A 22,861-nucleotide genomic window follows, 5' to 3' on the forward strand; every position below is an offset into this window, starting at 1 on the left:
TTTAACAATACAGTCTAAGGGAGTAAATCACAGCAAAACATTTTCAAAGCAAAAAATATAATATAGAGTTTACTCATGACAGTCACTATGCTGATGATAAAATTATAAATGCTGGAGGGTGAACCATGGAAAGGACACACCATGCAGTGAGAGTGGGAAAAAAATCAACAAATGGTAAACCTGAAATGACACGTTTTCTGAATGGTTCAACAGGAATCTTACATTTAATGTTTTATTTAACTATTTTCTTTTACAATAATTGGTCCTTACATTTATTTGTTTTAGTGTTTTAACTGAGATAGAATTATATCCCTTTCACCTATCAGCATCTTCCTTTCTATCCTGCAGCTCCTACCAACTACCTTCTCTCAAATCTCTTCCATTCCCCTCTTTAAAGTGATAGCCCCCTTTTATTTCTAATAACCATTGTCAGTAGTATCCTAATTTCAAAAAAGACAAATATTTTGAAAGAAAACTATGAACATTTTCTGTAAATCCAAAATTTTTAGCAAACTATTAACATATCTAATTAGAAATATATGACAACAAGAAGACACCATAAAGAGCAGGTTGTTTTGTTTGAAATTTAATGGAATAATTAGCAATAGAAGATAAAAAAAATCATCACAGGACCATTTAAAGAAATACAGAGAAAAAGCTTTTCTCAGAATTCAACCTGCATTGATCATGCACAGCTCTCAATAAGCCAAGACGAGAGCAAACATCAACAATTTGGAAAGAACTAACGTAAACTTCCCATAGAAAAGGAAAAAAGTTTTCTATTCTTTGATGGCATAATTATTTGTTGTAAATGCCTGTCAAACTAGAAATACAGAGCCAATAAATTTTAGTGAACAATAGACATGGAAATTTTAGTGTATAAAACTCAATGCATTTTTTCACATAGTGGCATTTGGCACTTGGCAAATAGCATTGTTAAAAATCACTCAATTAATATCAGTGCCAACAAATAATAAGTGAACTTATAAAACCACATATAAAATCCTCCATGCTGAAAACTATGGAAAGCAACTTAGAATTATGGGAGGAAGGCATATATATGACAAAATGCTGAAGTTTGTGTCTAAGATTCTTCCATGTTACTAGGTTGTCATGGTCTAAAATTGACACATAATGCAAAAATATTCTAATAAATTTTTTAGGTTATTTTTGTAGATACTGACAGGATAACGTCATATGGAAATGTATATAACACAGATTAATCAAAGCAAGCTTAATGCAGAAAAGCAAAGTTATTGAAGTTGCTAAGACATTCTAAAATGACAGAAATCATAGTCATGCATTATAAATGAGGTACTGTAAGCACAGATCAATGGAAGCTAATGGAAAAGATAAGTAGCAAATAGAAACCTAGGTGATCAATTTACACAGTCAATAAACACAAAGCAACAGAAAAAGATTTTTTCTTCAACAAACTGAGTATTAAGTGATATCAACGCTACCTCACACTAGAGAAGTAAAAATTCAAAACTGATCACTGTTCTCAAATAAACAGTAAACATGCTAGAGTTACAGAATTAATCATAAAAGGAATCTTATTTTATAAGCAAAAATGTTATAAGTAATATATTTTAGGAGGAGAAAGAATTCTTTAAAATTCAATTTAAACTGTATCAAAATTTGAAATAATTTCCCTTCAAATCACCCCATTTTTTAATTTAGAAGACAGGTTACCAAATATAAAAAGTTTCACAAAGCATATACAGAACAAAATATAATTAAGGCTACATAAATATCACAATTCAAGAAAATAAGCAACTAGCATTTAAAAATGAACTCAAGGTGCAAACTTATTAACATGCACTTTCCAACATAAGAAACACACAATTAGAAATAATTTCATTGCTTTCTCACTCCATCCCTCTCCCCACCCCTAGATCATTCCATTCCCTCATGTTCTATATTTGACTTTCTCATGACAGTGCTATGAAGAGTATGTTTTATTACTATAACATTTTCTTTATAGTATGGGCAGTGCAAACCAACAATTTCAGTAATTTAAGACACTCATCAAAAATTTTATCTCACTTTTTCTTTTGATTGACTGGAAACTGAAATGGGAAGTTTTGGCTAGTGCCAATCAGAAGAATAATTATAGCATGGCTCTTTGGTGCTATATTAAGATTCTTTTTCATGAGGCTATGCCTCCAGTCTAATTGCTCAGTTTAGTTTTATTTGAGCTGCAATGCTTCATGCTCCTGCTTAGCAATCTGATTCTCTCACAGCTTCCCTCTTACAGACTTCCATTCTTTTCTTCTTGCCATAGTATTAACCAACTCAATGACAGTAATAGCTTCTTTCTTTTTCCCTTTCGGATAACCATTTACCTTTTACTCCTTTATTATCCCTTTATTATTCTAAACTGACATTTTTATCACTCAATATAATAAGTTGTCTAAGTCCTCAAAATCATATTACCCTTTAAGTAACTGAATTATGCATATTTTACTAATAACTTTTGTGTGCTTTGTGCTTTCACGGGGTAACATGAATAAACTGCAGTGAATATTTGTCTCAGAGTAATCGTTACTTGAGATGAAGAAACTATCCAGGACCCACCTGATGATGATAAAACCAAGATTAATCCCATTTTCTATGCAATGGGCATAACGAATGCTCTAGAAGTTAATGCATACTCTTAATGCAATATATATTCCTAGGATACCACTGTGTCTAGTGTGAAATAAGCAATGTTTCGTAAGATGATATTCTCGTCCATGGATCAAGGAAAACAGTTGTCAACCTCCAGGCCTATGTGACATATAAATGATCTACTGCACAACAAGTATTTAGGAATATTTGGAAGGGCTGGGAGCACAATTCAATTAAAGGCTTATTTATTAAAAGAACCCAGGTAAAAAGCTAGGTGTTGTTTTACTCCCTCGTAATCCCAGTGCTGCAGAGATGGAGAGATGAAATTAGGGTCTCACTTTCTAGCCTGCCTATTCTAATTACCTAGCCTCAGATCTCAGAGTGAGAGTGTCTCAAAAAATGATGGGAGGATTATTGAAGAACAGTACTGAAGAAAGTTTCCATCTGGTCACTACATACATGTGAACTACATGAAAGTGTTGCATAACATGACAACTGCACACACGTACACTCACATGCACACACAAAACACACAACATACACACACGCACACACATGTTGAAGTAGACCTCAAATGGTAAGGCATAATAACTAATAATTATTTTAACATTTGCAACCTAGGATGGAAAAGATTTATAAAGCTAACTGTAATAAGTGATGATGGAAAAAGGAAAACAGTTAATTCCGTCTCTGCTAATTAGAAGTTAATAAGGGAGAAGTGGATATGTGGGGATTTCCTTAAATATTACTGCTTTCAAAAAGCAAAGTGATTGATAAAATACATTATATGGAGGAATGTGTATGGGTATGAGTAAATTGACAAAGAGTTTGGTTAGTTTAATGCTGGTGAACCTTCAACAAAGAGCTAGCACGTGGAAAGATGGTGGTGAAGAGGGATCATAAAGACTGCATAAAAGATGAAGCTTTGTCCTCTAAGCCTCCGAAGTTAAAAAAAATTGTGCTTTGCTCAGATACGTTCCTTAATGTAGAAAATAGTTTTTTTGACTTTCTCTAAAAGTCACAATCATGTTTAATAGCCATAAATTAAAATAATAAATCAAATGAGCAGAATGATTCTAACCTAAGTGAAGGGTCACTAAAAATAAACCAAGGATACAACTATTTTTTTATTAACTTTTAACTGTGTGCTATGTTCTGTCTGAAATATGCTTACAAGAATTAATGGTCTCATTTAGACGTTTGATATGTTTACTATAAAAGAAATCTTGCTGCATGAATCAATTGTATATGAAGCAATTTTAAAATGGTATATACTTTTTTAAACTTAGAAAGAAATTTGAATTTCAAATCACTAGCTACTGAAGGAAGTTATTAAAAATGCATTAGGGTTGAGAATGTGGCTGTATATAATTGTCATAATAGATATTCAAAACAAATTTATCCTGGATGAAAACTGAACAAGAGCAATTTACATAAGACCAACTAATAAATTTTCCTTAATTTTCTGAATAGATGACAAAGAAACCATTTAGAGAAATTTTAATGAAAGAAACATGAGTGCTGTCCTTAGGGAGAAAACATCAATAAAACTCCCTTGGAAGATGAATGGAGAGGTTGTCATGAAATTTCAGAGAAGAAAACTGTAAAATGGTAGAAAAATGATGTTTAAATAGGTAGTAACAAGCTTGTGAATGGTGCCCAAGTGTTTGTTTATACCACTGAATCACATTCCAAATCTGATCTCTTTTCTTAATCCCCATCACCTGATATTGAAATCATTGTTTTTCTCACTCTCTCTTCCTTTCATGCAGGATATTAATTTCATTTAAAACAACCAGCTGAGAGAACCCAGGGAAAGGTAAAGGTTGCTTTATGAAATGAAGTTGCCTTTACAGCTTACCCTTACACTTTTTTTGTTTTTTGTAGAAATAGTACATGTGTATAATCACGTTAACTTTCTCATTTTGAAATCATGAAGACAGGATTCCATGTTTGTGTGATCACATTCTTGATAATAATGTACACTGTGTTCAAAGGCTTGTTGTGCCTTGGCTCCTAAAAGAAATTCTAGAGTGAAAATTATTTATTTGAGTAAAATCCTGTATACCTTTATTCTTTTGCATAATAAACGTTGCTCCATCTGCAAGCAGTTTTTGTTTCTTGAACAAGAGCATCTATTAACAACCTGGTTCTGAGTCAGATATCATGTATCATCCTAGACTTTTTATTTATTGTATTATTGACTGTCTTCATCTTTTTTCCACATACTAATTACTTGGGGAACACTCAGTGAAAATGAATAGGGAAAATAACTTTCATGTAGAACAAGAAAATAAGGGAATTACCAATGTATGATGGGGCCCTTTCTATGAAATATCCAAGTAAATAATTCTAAGTAAAGGTTAAACAGAGGAGTCCAGAAGTTGAGCTCTTTGCAGGGACCAGAACAGATCTGCCTTGTCATAACCTAAAGATGTTAGGAAGTTTCCAGAGCTCAATTTGATCTTTGTAGCATCTGATTTGATGTCAATTAAAATTTCACCAAATCTTAGGCAGCACAAATAAGAATTTTTCTATGTTGCTCAATTATGCCTGCACAACAAACTACTATTTAAGTGGGGTAGTTAATTTAACCTATCATATTAGAGCAAATGTGAACCAAATTCATTGTACAATTAATTAGAACTTCTTCATCGAAATTAAAACCTAAAACAGTTGTAGTATTTTTATAATGTAAATCACACAGCTTGTATCAATTTCGATGAAGAAGTTCTAATTAAGGGCCTTTCACATGTTCAAATGTTCTACCATTGAGCTACAATCTGAGCTCTCCTTCCTTCCTTTTTTTTTTTTTAAGTAGTCAGTCATCTTTTTTTCTGTTTCAAAGTAACGTATTATAATAGCCTCTGTAGAAAGAAACTATGTAGCCTAATCTAAATATTCCTATCTGGAAATGTAAATAATATACTAGCATAAAAGTTAGAAGACAGTGTCTGTAGGAAATGAAAAGTAACAGGGGCACATTGTTCAACTCATTTCTGCTTCAGAACATGTAAGTTAGAAATCAGGGCAACAATATATGTCAGCTGTACAAGAATTTTGACACCATTTGAATATCAAATGTAGCTTGCAATTTCAAAAGAGTCATTTTGCTTAGTAAATCAGATTTACCAAAAAAATCAACAAACAAATAAAAAATAATATTCAGTACTACGATTCTGCTTAAACATTATTTCCATCATTTCTGAAGCATTATTTTACATTTCACAGATTTAGAAACTATGCCTTAATTTTAATTGCCATTTCAAAATATTCTGAGTGTTTTTGGTTCTTAAAATGATCCCTTTTTATATGCATCAGTAATGCCACCTTATTGTGCAATTCAGGCCCAGACAGCAAAATAAAGGTTGTATTATAGAGAACAAATGATTCTTTTCTTTTATAAAATTAATGCATATCCATTCCTAATATATAACTGGAAAATACAACCATGAGAATATAATCTGGAATAGTGCTTTCTACCTCATTGTAAATGCCTATTTAGCATATTTAATTCATCAAATAATAATAATGACTTGTATTTATTTTTGATAGGTTTACTATTTGAAAACTTGTTAAAGTTAATAACTTCATAATAACAACAGTAAAAATTTCATCTCCCTTTGGAAATTTTTGTCTTCCATTCAGAAGCAGCTACAAAACACATTTTATTGACCTGAAAATTTTAATTGCTAGAGTATTGTAGGCTTTGAGACTCAGCGAAATGATATGTTGGATGATTAGCATATGTTTTTATTCTTAACCTAAAATTATTATCACATAAAAATTTAATGTGCAATGGCATACTTTATGTTGCATAATATTGAGGAAAGCTAATTTTTTGTTAGCGTATTTTCTTTCAATAATTTGGGTAAAATATTTGAAATTAGTGTGTTTTAATCAGGCCTGCAAGGGCACAAAATCATATCTTGTAAATATTAGAAATATTTGCCATTATAAGACAATTTTCCACGTTTCATTTTTCTATCTCTATGAATCCAGACAATATAGATATGATGTATAATCTGAAATGTAACTTGGTTTCCAGGAGTCTTCTATTTCCTTATAGTTTTTTATACACTTTCAGAAAGTTTTGAAAGTATTAGCCTCCAACATTGTATTTGCTATTTTGGATCTAGGCTTGCCTAGTCTGAGGTGAGCCAGCAGTTTACTCCAGCTGGATTCTACACATGAATTTATCTGATTAATATCATCCCAGTGGCAAACCTGAGTTTATTATGAAGTTCAAACACTGACAAGATTGCAGGTATGGTATTAATTTTCTTTTGATCAATATGAAATTACCATAGATGTAGGCAGAGCACTCATTTATGAACACACTATGTAGATAGAAGTATATCCCAGTATATCTGTGAATTTTACAAGGCTCAAGTTGAGTGGTGAAAGGGCTATCACTTAGTACTTCTAGAAGAAATCTTCTGTGCTTCAGTTTATATTTCGTGCCTTTTCAATTCTAATTTAAATACTTAGAACTGGTACATGATTATATTCTTATGTATTTTTGAAATTTATTGTTATACTGTGAATTTTGTGAATGTCTATATGAATGCAAGTGCCCACAAAAGCCAGAGATGCCATTTCATTCTGGAGCTGGTGTTATCGGTGGTTGTGAATCACCTGATATGGGTGTGGGGCACCAAACTTGTGTCCTCTTGAGGAACAGATAGTATGCTGAGTCATCTTTCCTGTCCCAGTCTATGTCTGTCCAATACAAGAACATTTTAAAGGAGATTCTCTAAAGATATCATTTTTACACATGACGTATTCCTCTCTTTATTCCTATAATACATCAAGTGGCAGCAATCCCAGTCACATCATGGTAGTTTCTGCCCAATGTCAGAAACATGCTTTAAACATTGAACTTGGCATTTAATGAGTATTACTATGTGTTGAGTCCTGAAGCGTCAGTAAGAACCAGTTTCTAGAAAATTATAATCAGCATAACATGTTCTCCTATAAGCCAGGGTTTTATGAGGGATCCGTGAAAACCTTGTAGTGAAGGTCAGAGACCATGGAAAGATAGAAAAATATTTTCCCAACAGATATTTGATCTCTTTGAAGGGTATGGAGTAGAATCTGATAATTCTGTCAAAGAAGAGTGTGCTACTCAAGATAGTCTTCCCAGGATTCTTAGATTTAGCTTTTGAGGTTGATGTCAGCTCCCACATAGCATTTCTTTTCTGCTTCATACTAAACCTTCAAATTATAAGTAAAAGCAGTTATTATCTGTGAACAGGACAAGAGCAGAGTAGTTTCATCCCCTTTGGAACATCATTCAGTTCTTCTCATCCTGACCTTTGAATGACCCCTCTTGCAGGTACATGTCCTCCATTCCCAGTGACCAACTCCCTAGTTAAGAGCAGTACCCCAGCTCAGTAGCAGGTCAGACTTGCTGTTGACCCCATCAAATATCAGCAGGTTCATTTTCCAAAAGAAGCTTTATAGTTTGTCACCTTTTCATTGCCATTCCCCTAGGACTGCAATGCTGACAAAGCTTGTTGACAGGAAGCTCTCGCCTGAGTGGATCTCCACCTTTCCCATGACTACATCAGTCACTGGGCCAGGCTCTGGGGGAATCACATAAAAATCAAAGGAAAAATAAATGTAATGCTTCATAGAGACAGAAAGCAAAGAAGGATATATCCTTTGTAAGTATATAGGGTATACATAAAATTTTATGACAATCTTTTATTTTGTTTTTAACTTAAGAATATAACTTTGGAATTAAAAAGTTAAAAGTTATCATAAATAACTATGTACAACTATATTATTTTCCAAGGTCTAGTCTAACAAATTTTCATATTCTCCTTGGCTTAAGGCCATGAAAGTTTAATCTAATTATTTAGAAGGCAGAATCAGAAAATAAGGTGTCTTCCTTTGTCTTCACAAAGCTACCTCTCTTCAGTCTTAGTCTTTGAACTCCTTTTGTGTAGATAGAAGTTTCTTCCCTGCCTTGTGCAACCACTTTGGAAATCAGTGCTGAAGTTTCTCAGGAAATTGGGAATCAGTCTACCTCAGGATCCAGGTTTACCACTTTTGGGAATATACTCAAGAGATGCCCTATCATACTACAAAAGCATTTGTTCAACTATGTTCATAGCATTATTTGTAATAGCCAGAATCTGGAGACAACCTAGATGCCCCTCAATGGAAGAATGGATAAAGAAAGTGTAGAATATATACACATTAGAGTACTACTCGGTGGTAAAAAATGACATCTTGAATTTTGCATGCAAATGGATGGAAATAGAAAACACTATCCTGAGTGAGATAACCCAGACCCAAAAGATGAATATGGTATGTACTCACTCATAAGTGGACTCTAGCCATAAACAAAGGACATTGAGCCTATAGTTTGCAAGCCTTGAAAAGCCAGATAACAAGGTGAACCCAAAGAAAAACATATATAGATCCTCCTGGAAATTGGAAACAAACAAGATTCCTGGGCAAAAGTTGGGAGCATGGGGTGGGAGTACGGATGGGGGAAGGGGAGAGGGGGAAAGAGAAGGGAGAAAGGAAAGACTAGAGAGAGCTTGGGGGACTGGGAGGGTGGAGATGGAGGAAGGGAGGATATAGGAGCAAGGAAGAAGATATCTACATTAAGGGAGCCATTTTAGGGTTGGCAAGAGATTTGTCTCTAGAGGGGATCCCAGGTGTCCATGGGGATGTCCCCAGCTAGGTCCTTGGGCAGCAGAGGAGAGGTGCCTGAACTGGCCTTGCCCCACTGTTACATGCAATTTTTAACAACAAGACTGACATTATATTTTGATATTTAGCTTAATTTTCCATCAGTCAAAGATACATAACATAAATAGTATGCTGAACTTTAAATCATAATTGGTACTAATTTGTTTTTTACTGTTGTTATGCATGCAAATACATTCATTTTAAAACTCAAAGAGTCAGTTAGAGAAAATATGTACTTTTCCCCAGCACATAGCACATCCCTTCTGTTCACTAACAGTCATCACTCTACAAATAGGGTTCCCTGATATCTGGTCTTCTATTTGTTTATAACTGTTAAAATATCTATACCTATTCTACAGAAAGTTTTTGCTTCCACATTATTTAAACTGAATCATAAATTAAAAAAATGTCTGGTGGCCTTCTCTCTGAGGTGAAAGTGATTGAAAGCACCAAATAAATAAACTCAGTGTTGACGTTTATCTAATGCATTAACAATGGATTGTATGGATCAAACAAATCATCTTTAACTCCAGAGTCAAGTGTATGAAAATAACAGAATTAATAAATAGTCAATGATGCATATCTTAGGTTGAGCCGAAATGCCAACAGAAATGGTCCCGGAAGGAACAATTCCTTTGTATGAGTCTCAGAAAATGTAATGTTATTTTACATAACAAACTAAATTCTCTCTTCCTTCCATCCTCCCACCTTCTTCCCACCGGACCCCATTCATCCCTTAAGAAGGTGAGATCTCCTACGGGGTGTCAACAAAGTCTGTCACACCACTTGAGGCAGGGCCAAGGTCCTCCCCCCTCTATCTAGGCTGAGCAAGGAGTCCCTTCATAGAAGATGGACTCCAAAGACAGATCATGTACTAGGTATAAATACTGGTTCAAACTGATCATACCACACAACTGTAACTCATATGCAGAAAGCCTAGTTCAATCTTACGCTAGTTCTCCAGCTGTCTGTATGGGGTCAGTGAACTTCTGTTAGCTCCACTCAGCTGTTTTTGGAATGGCCTTTCTTAACTCTGGGTACACCATACCCTGGAGAATTAAGGATATATAAGAAGAAAGTGAGCTGAGTTCTGTATGCTTTCATCTCTCTTTTTCCTGATTGTTAATGTGATATTACCACTGCTTCAATCTTCTGCTGTGTTGTATTCTGACCATGATGTACTGTACCCTTGAACTGTAAATGAGAATAAAACCATTTCTCTCTTGTGAAATCATCTAATTACTCCAGAGTATTTTGCTACAATAGCAGGAAAATCTTACCAGTAGGCCATAGCCTAGTAGTGATACATAGATTAATAGAAATAGATCAGTTTAATATATAAGAGTTAGCCGAGGATATGCCTAAGCTATTGGCCAAGTTGTGTTGTAATTAATATATTCTCTGTGAGATTATTTGGGTCTGGCATCTGGGAAATGAAATGCAGTCTGTGCTTACAACCAAGGAAAATGACAGAAAACCTTTAAATGACAATATTATATTTAGGAAAATTGGGATATTCAGAATATGGATGGAATTTACATTTCAGGTTTAAGTGTGAAAAAAGTTAAGTTTGTATCTTTTAATGACTAGGTCAAGTTAATATAAAACCATAATGAGTAAAAACATCTAAAAAAATTGAAAATTGATCTACAAAGTTTGGTCTAGAAGAATAAGAAAATATTTAACACAATTCAGACTCCTTAATGATACAACCTTAGAAAAGCATTGATCCAATTTATAGGCAAAAAAAATTGTAGGTAAAATAGCCGCAGTTGACTTCAAATGTTCTTCATTCAACTTTCAGTTTTATAACTCTTCAACTATGTGAGACCTTACATATACTGAATCTAAATAGCATATTGCGACTGCCTGGATCCAGAAGCAGAAAAGAGTATCAAGTTGTTGCGGAACAAGATAGATATTTAAGAGTTTTTAAAAAAACAGAACACTCACATTATTGGGGAAACATTCTATTTTGAGGGTGGGTTTCAAGACAGGGTTTCTCTGTAGCTTTGGAGCCTGTCCTTGAAGTAGCTCTTGTAGACCATGCTATCCATGAACTCAAAGAGACCACCTGCCTCTGCCTCCCAAGTGCTGGGATTAGAGACATGCACCACCACAACCCAGAAGTAACATTCTATTTTTAAATTTCCACTTCTTCACCATGAAATGAGGTTACTACTACTTTTAAACATAAAAATAAATGACAAAGTTTAATATCTAATATATACTATGATATATTTGTTTGTAATAATATATATACTGATAAGAATTAATTTGGATAAAGTGTATAATTTGAAGGTATTTTTCTTTTTTCACTTCACTTATTATTTAAACAAGTTTCATGCTTGTGATATTGCCACCCAAGAAGTCATACATTGAATGGGGTGGGGTGAGTTGGACGAGAGGGAATAGCGGTTAGACGGTTAGATTTGCTCAAAAAAAATTGTATTCATGTATGAAATTTTCACAATGAAAAAATTAACAGAAATCTTCACCAGATCCTTTATCCTACCTTTTTAAATTCTGTCACTGCTTAAGATTTTATTTTTGTATTATGACTGAGCATCTTTTGAGTATATGCCCAAGAGTGGTATTGCTAGATCCTGAGGTAGGTTGATTCCCAATTGTTTTGAGAAACCACCATACTGATTTCCATAGTGGTTTTACAAGTTTGCATTCCTACCAACAATGGATGAGTGTTCCCCTTACTTCACATCCTCTCCAGCACAAGCTATCATTGGTATTTTTGAATTTAGCCATTCTGGCAGGTATATCTCAGAGTTGTTTAGATTTGCATTTCCCTGATGGCTAAAGATGTTGAACATTTCCTTAATTGTCTTTCGACCCTTTGAGATTCTTCTATTGAGATTCTCTGTTTAGTTCTGTACCCCATTTTTTAATTGGGTTATTTGGAATTTTGATGTCTAATTTCTTGAGTTGTTTATATATTTTGGAGATCAGTCCTTTGTCTTTGTCTGATGTGGGATAGGTGAAGATCTTTTCCTATTCAGTAGGCTGCCTTTTTTTTTTTTATTGATTATGTCTTTTGCTTTACAGCAGCTTCTCAGTTTCAGGAGGTCCCATGTATTTATTGTTGCTCTCAGTGTCTATGCTACTGGGGTTACATTTACAAAAACATATATTCAACTATATACATAGCAGCATTATTTGTAATATTCAGAACCTGGAAACAACTTAGATGCCCCTCAAACCGAAGAGTAGATAAAAAAAAATGTGGCACATTTACACATTAGAGTACTACTAAGCGGTAAAAGACAATGATATCTTGAATTTTGCATGCAAAACGATGGAACTAAAAACACCATCCTGAGTGTGGTAACCCAGACCCAAAATGATGTTTATGAACCTTCACCCTTCAACTGATGGAAACAGAGGCAGAGACCCGCATCGGAGCACTGGACTGACCTCCCAAAGTCTGGTTGAAGATTGGGAAGAATGAGAATATGAGCAAAGAGGTCAAGACCATGGTGGGTGCACTCACTGAAACAGTCTACCTGAGCTAATGGGAACTCATCAACACCATCTGGATTGGGAAGGAACAAGCATAGGACCAAACTAGGCCCCCTGACTGTGTTTGACAGTTACATGGCTGAGGCAGAGACTGATGGGCCACTGGCTTTGGCACCAGGATTTATCCCTACTGCATGTACTGGCTTTTTGGGAACCTATTCTCCTTGGATGGATACCTTGCTCAGCCTAGATATACTAGGGAGGGCTTGGACCTTCCCCAAAGCAATGTGCCTTGCCTTCTCAGAGGATTGGATAGGAGGTGGGGGAGGAAATGGAGGAAATGGGAGGAAGGGAGGGAGTAGGAACTTGAATTGGTATGTATAATGAAAAAAGATAGCTTTCTTTCTTTCTTAAAAAATTAAATTAAATATAAAAAGATTTTATTGTGTGTGTGTGTGTGTGTGTGTGTGTGTGTGTGTGTGTTTGCACATGGGTGGAGTACCCAGAAGCTGGAATTATCAGAGGTTATGACCCATCTAATGTGGGTTCCTGTAGCCAATATTGTGTCTTCTGTAAGAGGAGTATGCACTGTCCTCTACATTCCTAGAGAAAAGGGTTATTTTTATTTTTGACATATGCATATATATAAGCCAATGAATTACTTAAGGTATAACAACCAAATAAAAATAATATAGCTCCATCTAGCATTAAAAAAAAACCCTGCACGTTCATATGTTCATATTAAAGTGTTGGCTTTGGCACTTGTCAAACCTATGTATCTCAAGCTGCTCATTATTACATCTTTTGAGACCTAATTAACTTAAATTATTTTCAGTTACAAGTTAGCTTAGTTTATTTAAAGTAATTTACTTTAATTCTTTGATTAAAATGTGATCAACATATTGTGCCCTTTCTAGAAATTTAAAAATAAAATCAACTTATAGAAATACATACAAAATTTTAAATAATGAAAAAAATACTGATTTTAGTATTGGAAAATCCAAGATTTCAGAAATTTACAGACTGTTTATAATTATTTTTATGTTGCATTGTCAGGCTTTAGAATAGTAAGAAACATTTTGCTTTAATGCAGTACAAATTATTTTAAAAGTTGTTCTCCTTTAAGTCATTGCAGTTGAACACAATATGGTAAATCCAGATAATATTGATAGCGAAAAATGAATGCAGGTATTTCAAACCTAAATAGTTGGGATTGAAAACCCTTTAGAAAGCAGAATTTTATGTTCCTTATCAGTGCTTTCTTATCATCTTTTTAAATTCTTAAGCAAAAGAGGCTAAGCCATCACACTGCTATCAACCAAAGCCCTGATTTACTCAAAAACCTTAGGCCTGGGGTCTCCTTGCAAAGGATCTCTGCATTTCTAAATGTAAATTTTCCAGTAGAGCAAGCCCTTTGTTTGAGCTGCATCAGCTGTCAGATTGCCTGAGGAGCTGATGATAAGCATGCCTTGGTACCCAGGACAGGTTTTCAAATCTGTCCAAGACTTAAATTTGTTGATTTTTGTTATGACAACAAAAAATATAAAGTCCATAATATCTTTCTCGGTATTATTCTATATTTGTAAATAAAAGTATCTGTGAATGTCTCCTAACAATAGTTTTTTAAATTATTTGTTTAGTACATGTGAGACATTTTACATAACACTCTAGCAGATTCTGGTCTTTATATTTACATTTTATACTAATTCTTAAGCAACACAAATTCATCATTGCTTTTAGACTCAGTTTTGATAATATTATTTGTTTGGGAAAAGCTAGTAATATTTAGAAATAATATCTCTTTTCAAAAATAAGTTTAATCTATTGCCTTAAAATAAAATTTGGTTTAAACATCTTTTAAAATTCAAGAGTTATATTTTATTTGATAATACACTTTGGTGTGCAATCAAAATATGTTTGTCACTGTTTCATAAAAAGAATTTTCATCTCTCCAAAAACTGTCATTCCTCGGAAATTATAACATATTTGTATACAGTTCTTCTCACATGGAAAAGGAACTTTCAGATGGTTGTGAAATAGGTAGAAGATTTATAAGTAGATGATGTACTGTGTATGGATACATAGGAATACATGCTTTTACATAAAGACAACTTTATCATACCTGAAATAGCTATTTGTATTATTTATATGATGCATGATAATCTTAGTATGACTGCAAGTAAAGAGAAAAATATGAATAATGATTTATGAGAATTCTGTAGGTATGACAGACCATGAGTTACATGTGGTATTGAAATTCTCTGCCCTTGAAAATCTTTTAAAAAATCCATGAAAACAAGAGAACAACTCTTTTAAAATAATAACTACATACTTTTATTTTGTACATGTCATTTTTATATGATCTAATTGCAGGCTTTGGTCAGGTATTGATCACTTTAACTTCAGCTATACTGTGGAATCCTAATCAATATTACTATGGCTACCTTCAAATATGAGGGAGAAATCTTGAAATATATGAAATATGTATATGCATTATACCTAAAGCACTACACAACTGATATCAATAGCTCTAAATTTAACTGTTCTAAAAAAATCTATTGGGCTTAATGTATTCTAAGTTATAACGGGAATTGAGCTTTTTCCTTTCATTAATTTTCTTCAAAACAATTGAAACGTATAAAAAAGTGAAAGTTTGTTTTTTATACAACTAAGTCAAAAGAGATGTCTTTATCCAAGAAAATACTCCTTATATTGATCCAGCGCTAGAGACCAATCGCTAGAGAAGTCAGGAATCTGGGCATTAGAACCAGATGTGGTTCCCTGTTTACCAGGCTATCTAGTACTGGACTGATATATCCTCTGATCATCAAGTTTCTTTCCTTTTATACCGTGATGAAGAAAGTATCAGCTTATTAGCATGTCATCAATGTTTTATAATCAAGTTCAAGATAGAGCCTACACATGCTGACAATTCTAAAGAGGGAAAGACCCATTTCTACACTGGTAATGTGGTTATTAAAATACAATAGAGGTGGAAGAGTAATCAGAATGCACTATGTACGTGTGAAAAACTGTCAAATAACAAGATTTATTAATAAATAAACAACAAAAGCATCATGAAAAAAAGTTCAGCATGCATCAATATCCCACTTTGGGCTGAAATTTCATTCTCAAGTCCTTCATTGCTCTTGGAATTATTCTTGTGAAAATTATTGGTACACAATTTTTAAAAGTATATTCTTTCTCTGGAAGCTTGAAATGTTAAAATTGTGATTTATTCCATTGGCAGCTGTCAGATGCTGTGTGATCTAGTCTTATCTGGAACTTGTAAGGTGTTAGAGGAGAGACTTCTTGCTAAATCTCATCAATATTCAAAACATATTTAATGAGAATGCTCTTTGTACCAAATTGTTATTGCTTTATGCAGATACAAGTTTAATAACAGCACAGCCTCCATGAAGCTATTCTGTATGATCACTAGAGTATTTCAAATACAGCAACCAATATGAGTGATGGCTAAAACTGAAGGCCTAATAGAAGACATTATGTTTCGGTCTTTACTGGTGGTGGATAGAGTCAATTCAAACTTAGTACAGTGACCTATTGAACAGTGCTTAAGGGCATAAGGTAGTGATAATTGACCATTTTCTTTAAAACATTGTAATGTAGCACATATACCATATATTAAAATAAAAATTTTTTCAGTGATAGAATGTTTGCTTAGCACATACAAGGCTCTGGGGGCCTATCCCCAGAATTTCAAAAGTAAAAAGAAAAAATATTCTTCTCTTTCAAGGTAACTGAACTGCACAACATCAAAAATATTACCAGACTGCCTCGAGAGACAAAGAAGCATGCAGTGGCAATTATCTTTCATGACGAAACGTCAAAGACATTTGCTTGTGAGTCAGGTAAGCAATTTCAGGCCCATCTACAGCTTGAGGAAATTGAGTTGCTTCAGAGACAATGACTCAGACAGATGAATCCACACGGAAGTCTGAATAGGTTGGCATATTGTAATGAGAATGTGCGGGGAACACTTTGTAAGAAGTTAAGCATGCTGGTATGCTGTAGAAGCAGATGTTTTGGAGTTTAGCTATCTTGTCTTTGTCTGGAGTTTGTTACTAGGTGGTCTGAGGTCTCTTAGGGCTTTGTTCAAACTTTGAGAATTTAGTAAACAAACCTGGCAGATGCTCAGAATCAGCATGTGACTTGTATTCTGGGTTTGGCAATGTTTAGCTGTGAAGCATTTCCTTGTGTAATAGCAACACTGCCACGAGAAAGCTCACCCAAGAGCAGCTACCCAGACAGAAAACAGAACTTTGAGCAATGCGTTGATTTCATGGAGTCTCAGTACTATAAGTCAATATAGTTTAGATTAAATTTTAGCATGCTAGTTCATAAAATACTCTGACATTATGGAGACACAAGCAGTTTGTCGTTTGAAACTGCAGTATTTTTTCATGGAACAATCCCTGTGCAATGTGACATATGATTTGGCTTATTGCCTTTTAAAGATTCAGTTCAGTGAAATGCTGCATTTGCTCTGTAATGGATGTTTGCAGAAAAGATATGTCCAAGAGCTTTGAAAAATGTGAATTTAAAAGAGTAGTGAAGTTTTTAGGAAGCTTTGATGTTATTATTAAGGAGAGATATAGCTAAAATTACTTTAATTAATATAAGCTTATAGTATAAATACTAATAATGTCACTCTCCCTAGCAGAAATTGCTTACAAGTTATCTAATTTTATATGAACCTAGCTGGGCTGAATTGTATTTTGTCAAACAGTTCATTCCTTTAACATTTTTACCCATCAACCCTTCTTGTATATTTCTTTTCAGTTGCTATATGGCCTCATCTTATTTAAAATAGACTTTTTGAAGTTGCAAAGATGCCTGAGAATTGGTAAAATGAGAATTTATATGCTATTGGTCCTGTTTCAATCTCATTGCTGAAATATGCTATTGTCCAAAATCTTTCACCCTCTGCCTTATTGTCAAATTCCTCAAAACTCTCTAAGCACATAATTTTCCCTGAGTTCTTAAATATATAATATTTACATTATATATTAAAACTAATTACAAAAAATTGTTTTCTACAAAAACATAAATATAACTTTCCTAATTTTATTTTCACTATTATTTAGTATTTTCCATATTGCAATAAGCAGTATTGAGATGTATAAAGATATTAGAGTCCAATTTCAGAAGAAATGATATTTATCTTAATTTATTTAGGTAAAATTTTTATTAGAAATTTTTAGAGAAAGATTAGTACAAAATTTTTGTTATTTAATTAATTAATGAACTCAATATAATATCTTTTTGCCTCTGATATTATCAGTGCTAGATTAAAAATATTTGATATAGTTAAATAAATTTTATGATTTAAATAGCTTTAATCCACTCTCCAGTTTCCTATCCTATCAGCTGGATTTTTAAAGTAGTTTACAAATCATAAAAAGTTATATGATATTTTTCCTTTTTAAAATTAAAATTCTAAAATGTTGTGAGTGTACATATTCCTTGGTGTATAGATGTGAATGCATGTATGTATATAGAATTGTATGGCATGTTCCTTTTAATTGCAACATTCTCTAGGAATGGCAATATTTGCTTCAGGAGAAAAAGGGAGGCTAATGAGCATCTGTAGATAAACTAAAAGTCACCAAAAGTCACAAGTGAAAAGGAAAAAATAAAACTTAAAAGATTATTGAGGGCTTTATCTGATAATGTAAATGGGAGTAAACAGTTATTGGGAATGAAGACTAACATCAGTAAAACAGAGAAAAGACATTCACACTGTGGAGCAGCTGATAGTGTAGGAAGCTTCAGAGTTGCAGTTTCAGAAGAATTCACCCATTTGGGGGTGAGCTCTCTGGTGTTACAGTTGCTTTTTGTGTAATTGCCACTTCTTGTAACCACTCACCCAAACCCTTGTTAGTAAGCTCGAAAGAAAAATTCAGTGGTCCACCAAATTTGGCATTGTTAGAATCATTACTTTGGTCTTCAGGTGCTCTCTTTTTTGGGATAAGTTAACATATGTATGTCTCAACTCCTCAGAAAAAAAATCTGTCAGACAGGTCATAGACACACATATGTGCATAGGAATGAATTACATGCCTAGGACCCTTGCTCCATGTCATGCTTTTCCATCACCATGGTCGCCTCCCTTGTCTTATATGGAAATTGCACATGTTGACAAGAATGTGCTACATGGGAGATCATATTGTTTCTCCATTACAAAATAATGTGTATATCATACCCCATAGACATACTGGTTCTTCAAAGGGCAGCTAGAACCAAGTTGGAACAACCTGTATTGCTAGCCAACTCCATTGTTTCAGGCTACTGCAACTAGTTTAAAACCATCAGTTTCTTAGCCAATCCACTAAGAGGTATCCAAGAACTTATTAAAATAACAGAGTGGTCTGATGTGATCTGCATAGTGTGGGAACTGGGGAGTTAATTCTACAGTGAAAGTATCATGTGTGCAGTCATGGCAATGTAATGACACTTGGAATTTTTAATGTTCTTCACAGACTCACACTGAGGAAAAATATTAAACCATGTGATGATTTATACAAACTTAAATTATTATCTCATACTTTTATTTAGATTATATTTCATACTCATTTAATATTACTTTCTCATACAAATTTAAATTCTTTGAATAATTTCTGGGCACGATTTGGTCAGGTTGACAGGATAATCAAATTAGAAAGAAAACTGATATGAAAAAGTAAGCTTATTATTCCTTTTTAGTTTGTAAATTCTGGGCTCTGGTGAATACATGATGTCCATGAGAGGGAGATTCATTCAGAAGTAATCTCTGAAGAACAACTACAGTCAGAATAGGGATGGACTAGTTCTATCTGGAACCAGGGCAGCTAATATAGTTTCCCTATAAGGGGCTTTTCAGAGTGGAGCCTTAGAAGGAGAAAGGAGTCTCTCAAGCATACTATAAAAAATCTCAATGCATCCTGCTGGAATCTCTCACTGGACAGCATATCAGAATATTCTAGAATTTCATGACAGCTTGAGAGTAAGACCTAGTATACACCATTAAAATTTTGCCTTCTTCTCCAAAACTCATCAAGCAGTGTGGTTTTTTTTTCAATTTTAACCTGGTGCTATTTTGGTGGACATCTGCTAAGTCAATGATGAATGTCACCCACAGTAGTAACTCATGCCAGCTCACATTGCTACCTTTCCAGCTACATGACCATTATTCCATAATTCATACAGGTTACCTTCATTACCTGTCTCTAAGACAGACAGGTAAATCTCCCCAAAGGCAGCAGAGCTATACAAAGTAATTATAGGATGATTTATTCCATGCATAAGAATTTGAAAGGTATGTTTTATATTTCATAAATAATAAATGTATGGTTCTGATAGAGAGCAGATGAGAATTGTCATGTACATTTATAACTGTAGGACAGTAAGAAAATGTATTTTCACTTTATTTTCCAGAGTTTATGTAACAAATATTACCTTTGAGTTTAACTTTGAAGTTTTAACATACACTACTAAGTTTTATAGATCTGTACTTTTCTAAGGAATCAAGCCATCTATAATTGAGAGTCATTTTTGCTGAAATCTTTGAAGCAGAAAAAAATGGTTTGAATATTGTTAAGAAGAAAAAAATTTTTCAGCTGAAGTGTTGATGAGGTCTTGAATTTGCTTTTTACAGTAACAACATACCTGGAAAATTCACAAGGATATGTAACACCATCATTTCAAATTTCTAGAAAACGTTTGACAGTATTAAGTAATACAAGAAATATCAAGACTGAGTTTATTTCTGCCAACCACTGTCTTATAAGAATGTGTTTGTGTGTGTGTGTGTGTGTGTGTGTGTGTGTTGAGTGTTTTGTTTTTGTGAGACAAAGTCTAAGTAACCTTGGGTGGGCTGGAACTTACTACATAGACCAGTCTCTCTTTCTCTCTCTCTCTCTCTCTCTCTCTGTCTCTCTCTCTCTCCTCTTTCTCTCTTTGTCTCTCACATATGTATAAAAATATATATATGATGTGTGTATATTATATATGCATACAATGCACATGCATATTGTTTAAAACTCATATGCAGTGTTTTTGAGCGAATTTCAGCAGAGATGAAAGTATTCTGTGTATTATGGTAAAAATTATAAAATTACTTTGTCCTTTAAATAAACCATTTTGGAAATGGGAAGTTAATGGAAATAGTTAAGAATAGTCCAGATTTTTTAACTTTTTGAACATAATTTTCCAGATCTTTCTCAACTCAGAGCCTTGGGTAAGCTAAGCAAACATTTTATTACTGAGACACATATACACAGCCATATATATATATATATATATATATATATATATATACTTTTCATAATATTAGCAAAGATATTTCTGATTATCAAAAGTTATAGGCCATTTATAAAATGACATCAATATTTTTGCAACAAAAAATCACAAAATGAAAATTACAATGTCTTAAGTAAGTCATAAGAAAGTCAAAAACAATTCTCAGTTTATAGATCTGGCAGGTTGTGAAGAAGGTGTGGATGGGGCAAGAGACTTACTAAATTAGATCCTGGAGAAAGAGGTGAAATGTACAGTTTGGTGGAGAAAATTAAAGTTCAGCATATAGGAATAAACAGAGGTGTTATAAGAAGAGATGTTAAGAATATTTCCAAAGTGAATAACCTGCATCAGGGTGTAACTGCTCATCTCTGCAATAAACACGGGGCACCATTGCATTTCAGCAGCCATGGTAGCAGATTGGCAGAGTGTACTGAGGTCCAATACACTGAGGAAAGGACCTTGTACGCTTTCACGGATAATTGGATAATGAAAAATCCAATATAAGCTAATCCCTAACTAGGTTTCCATGGAAACATGTCTACTGGCCATCACTGACTTTCAGTTTCCTTGTGCAGTTCCCATGATTCCAAAGCAAAGAATTTATCTGAAATGAACCAAGACTTATGATTCACCTCCAGTGACATATGCTCAAAAGTCCTATGTGTAACTTGTGAAATATGGATTTACCATCAAAAATAACCAAAACCACTAGCAGAAAACTAAATAATAAAAAGTATCCAGAATTCTATTGGAAAATAGATAAACTTGTATTGGATGATAAATAATCATTGCAGTTCTGATTGTAAGCACAACAAAAAATGCACCAATAATTTATCTGTTTGTTATTGCATAAAATATTTCAACAATTAAAACTGGTGATCCAGATATTTAGTATTTGTTGTGAAATTATGTATGCCATATATAAAGAAGAAAATTCAGTTTGTTGTTTATACCATAATAATATCATATATTTGAGCTTATGTGTAAACACACTTGCATAACATAATACATGCACATATGTATGTTGTGTGTAAACACACATGCACAACACATTTATGTACATATGTATATCTTTATATGAAATAAATACACTTAGTTTTATGCACCATGGTGTTCAAAAACTTCATCTCATTAAGTAAAACTTTGTATGGAAGCATCAGTGATGTTCCCATTATAAAATTTTGTATTCCCAGACGTTCAATGTTTATTGCTTTTATTTTGTCTACTAATGCTTTGAGTTTTTTAGAATGGAATATAATCTTAGCATATGTTTAGTGTTTGTATTTATGAGTATAACTGCATGTTGTCCCTTTTAAATAATCATTAGGCTAAATTATTCCAACACATTTTCTACTTTTGAACTATTAAGCAGCAAGGTTATGTTGTAGACTCACTCAAACCAGAATGTGAGTTCAAATTTTGGGGGGGCTTTGATCAGTCCAACACAAATGGGGGAAAATAGCTTCCTCTGTGAATTTTGATGAATATTTGTATAAAATACTTGGCAAGCTAATTAGCTTATAGATGATAATACTTTTATCTTTATAGAGCAGGAATGCAGCAGATGTGTGTTTTGAAACACGGTTCTTTATATTTTTAACAACACATTGGATCTTCCCAATCCTGTCTTAGTTTTAGTATGTCTGTGACTTGTACATTTTTACTGAGGGTTCAGAATCTGAATATTATGTTTAAATAACGAGATTACAACTTGCTCCAGTTTCTAAAATCTAGAACAATTTAAATAATAAATGCATTGTAACTT

General features: G+C 33.5%; 1 protein-coding gene across 2 annotated transcripts in view; it reads left to right on the top strand.

The window, feature by feature from the left end:
- The window catches only part of Dok6 (docking protein 6), a 325,272-nt gene that overhangs the window by 113,292 nt on the left and 189,119 nt on the right, over positions 1 to 22,861 (top strand). For both annotated transcript variants that reach the window (XM_041640797.1, XM_041640798.1), the window contains one exon: positions 16,553 to 16,667. In XM_041640797.1, coding sequence (XP_041496731.1) covers positions 16,553 to 16,667 — 115 coding nt within the window. The remainder of the gene's footprint in view (positions 1 to 16,552; positions 16,668 to 22,861) is intronic.

This window comes from Microtus oregoni, unplaced genomic scaffold, assembly GCF_018167655.1.
Source record: "Microtus oregoni isolate MIOR12 unplaced genomic scaffold, Mior012 000065F_ref0000479, whole genome shotgun sequence".
In the NCBI taxonomy this organism is placed as follows: domain Eukaryota; kingdom Metazoa; phylum Chordata; class Mammalia; order Rodentia; family Cricetidae; genus Microtus; species Microtus oregoni.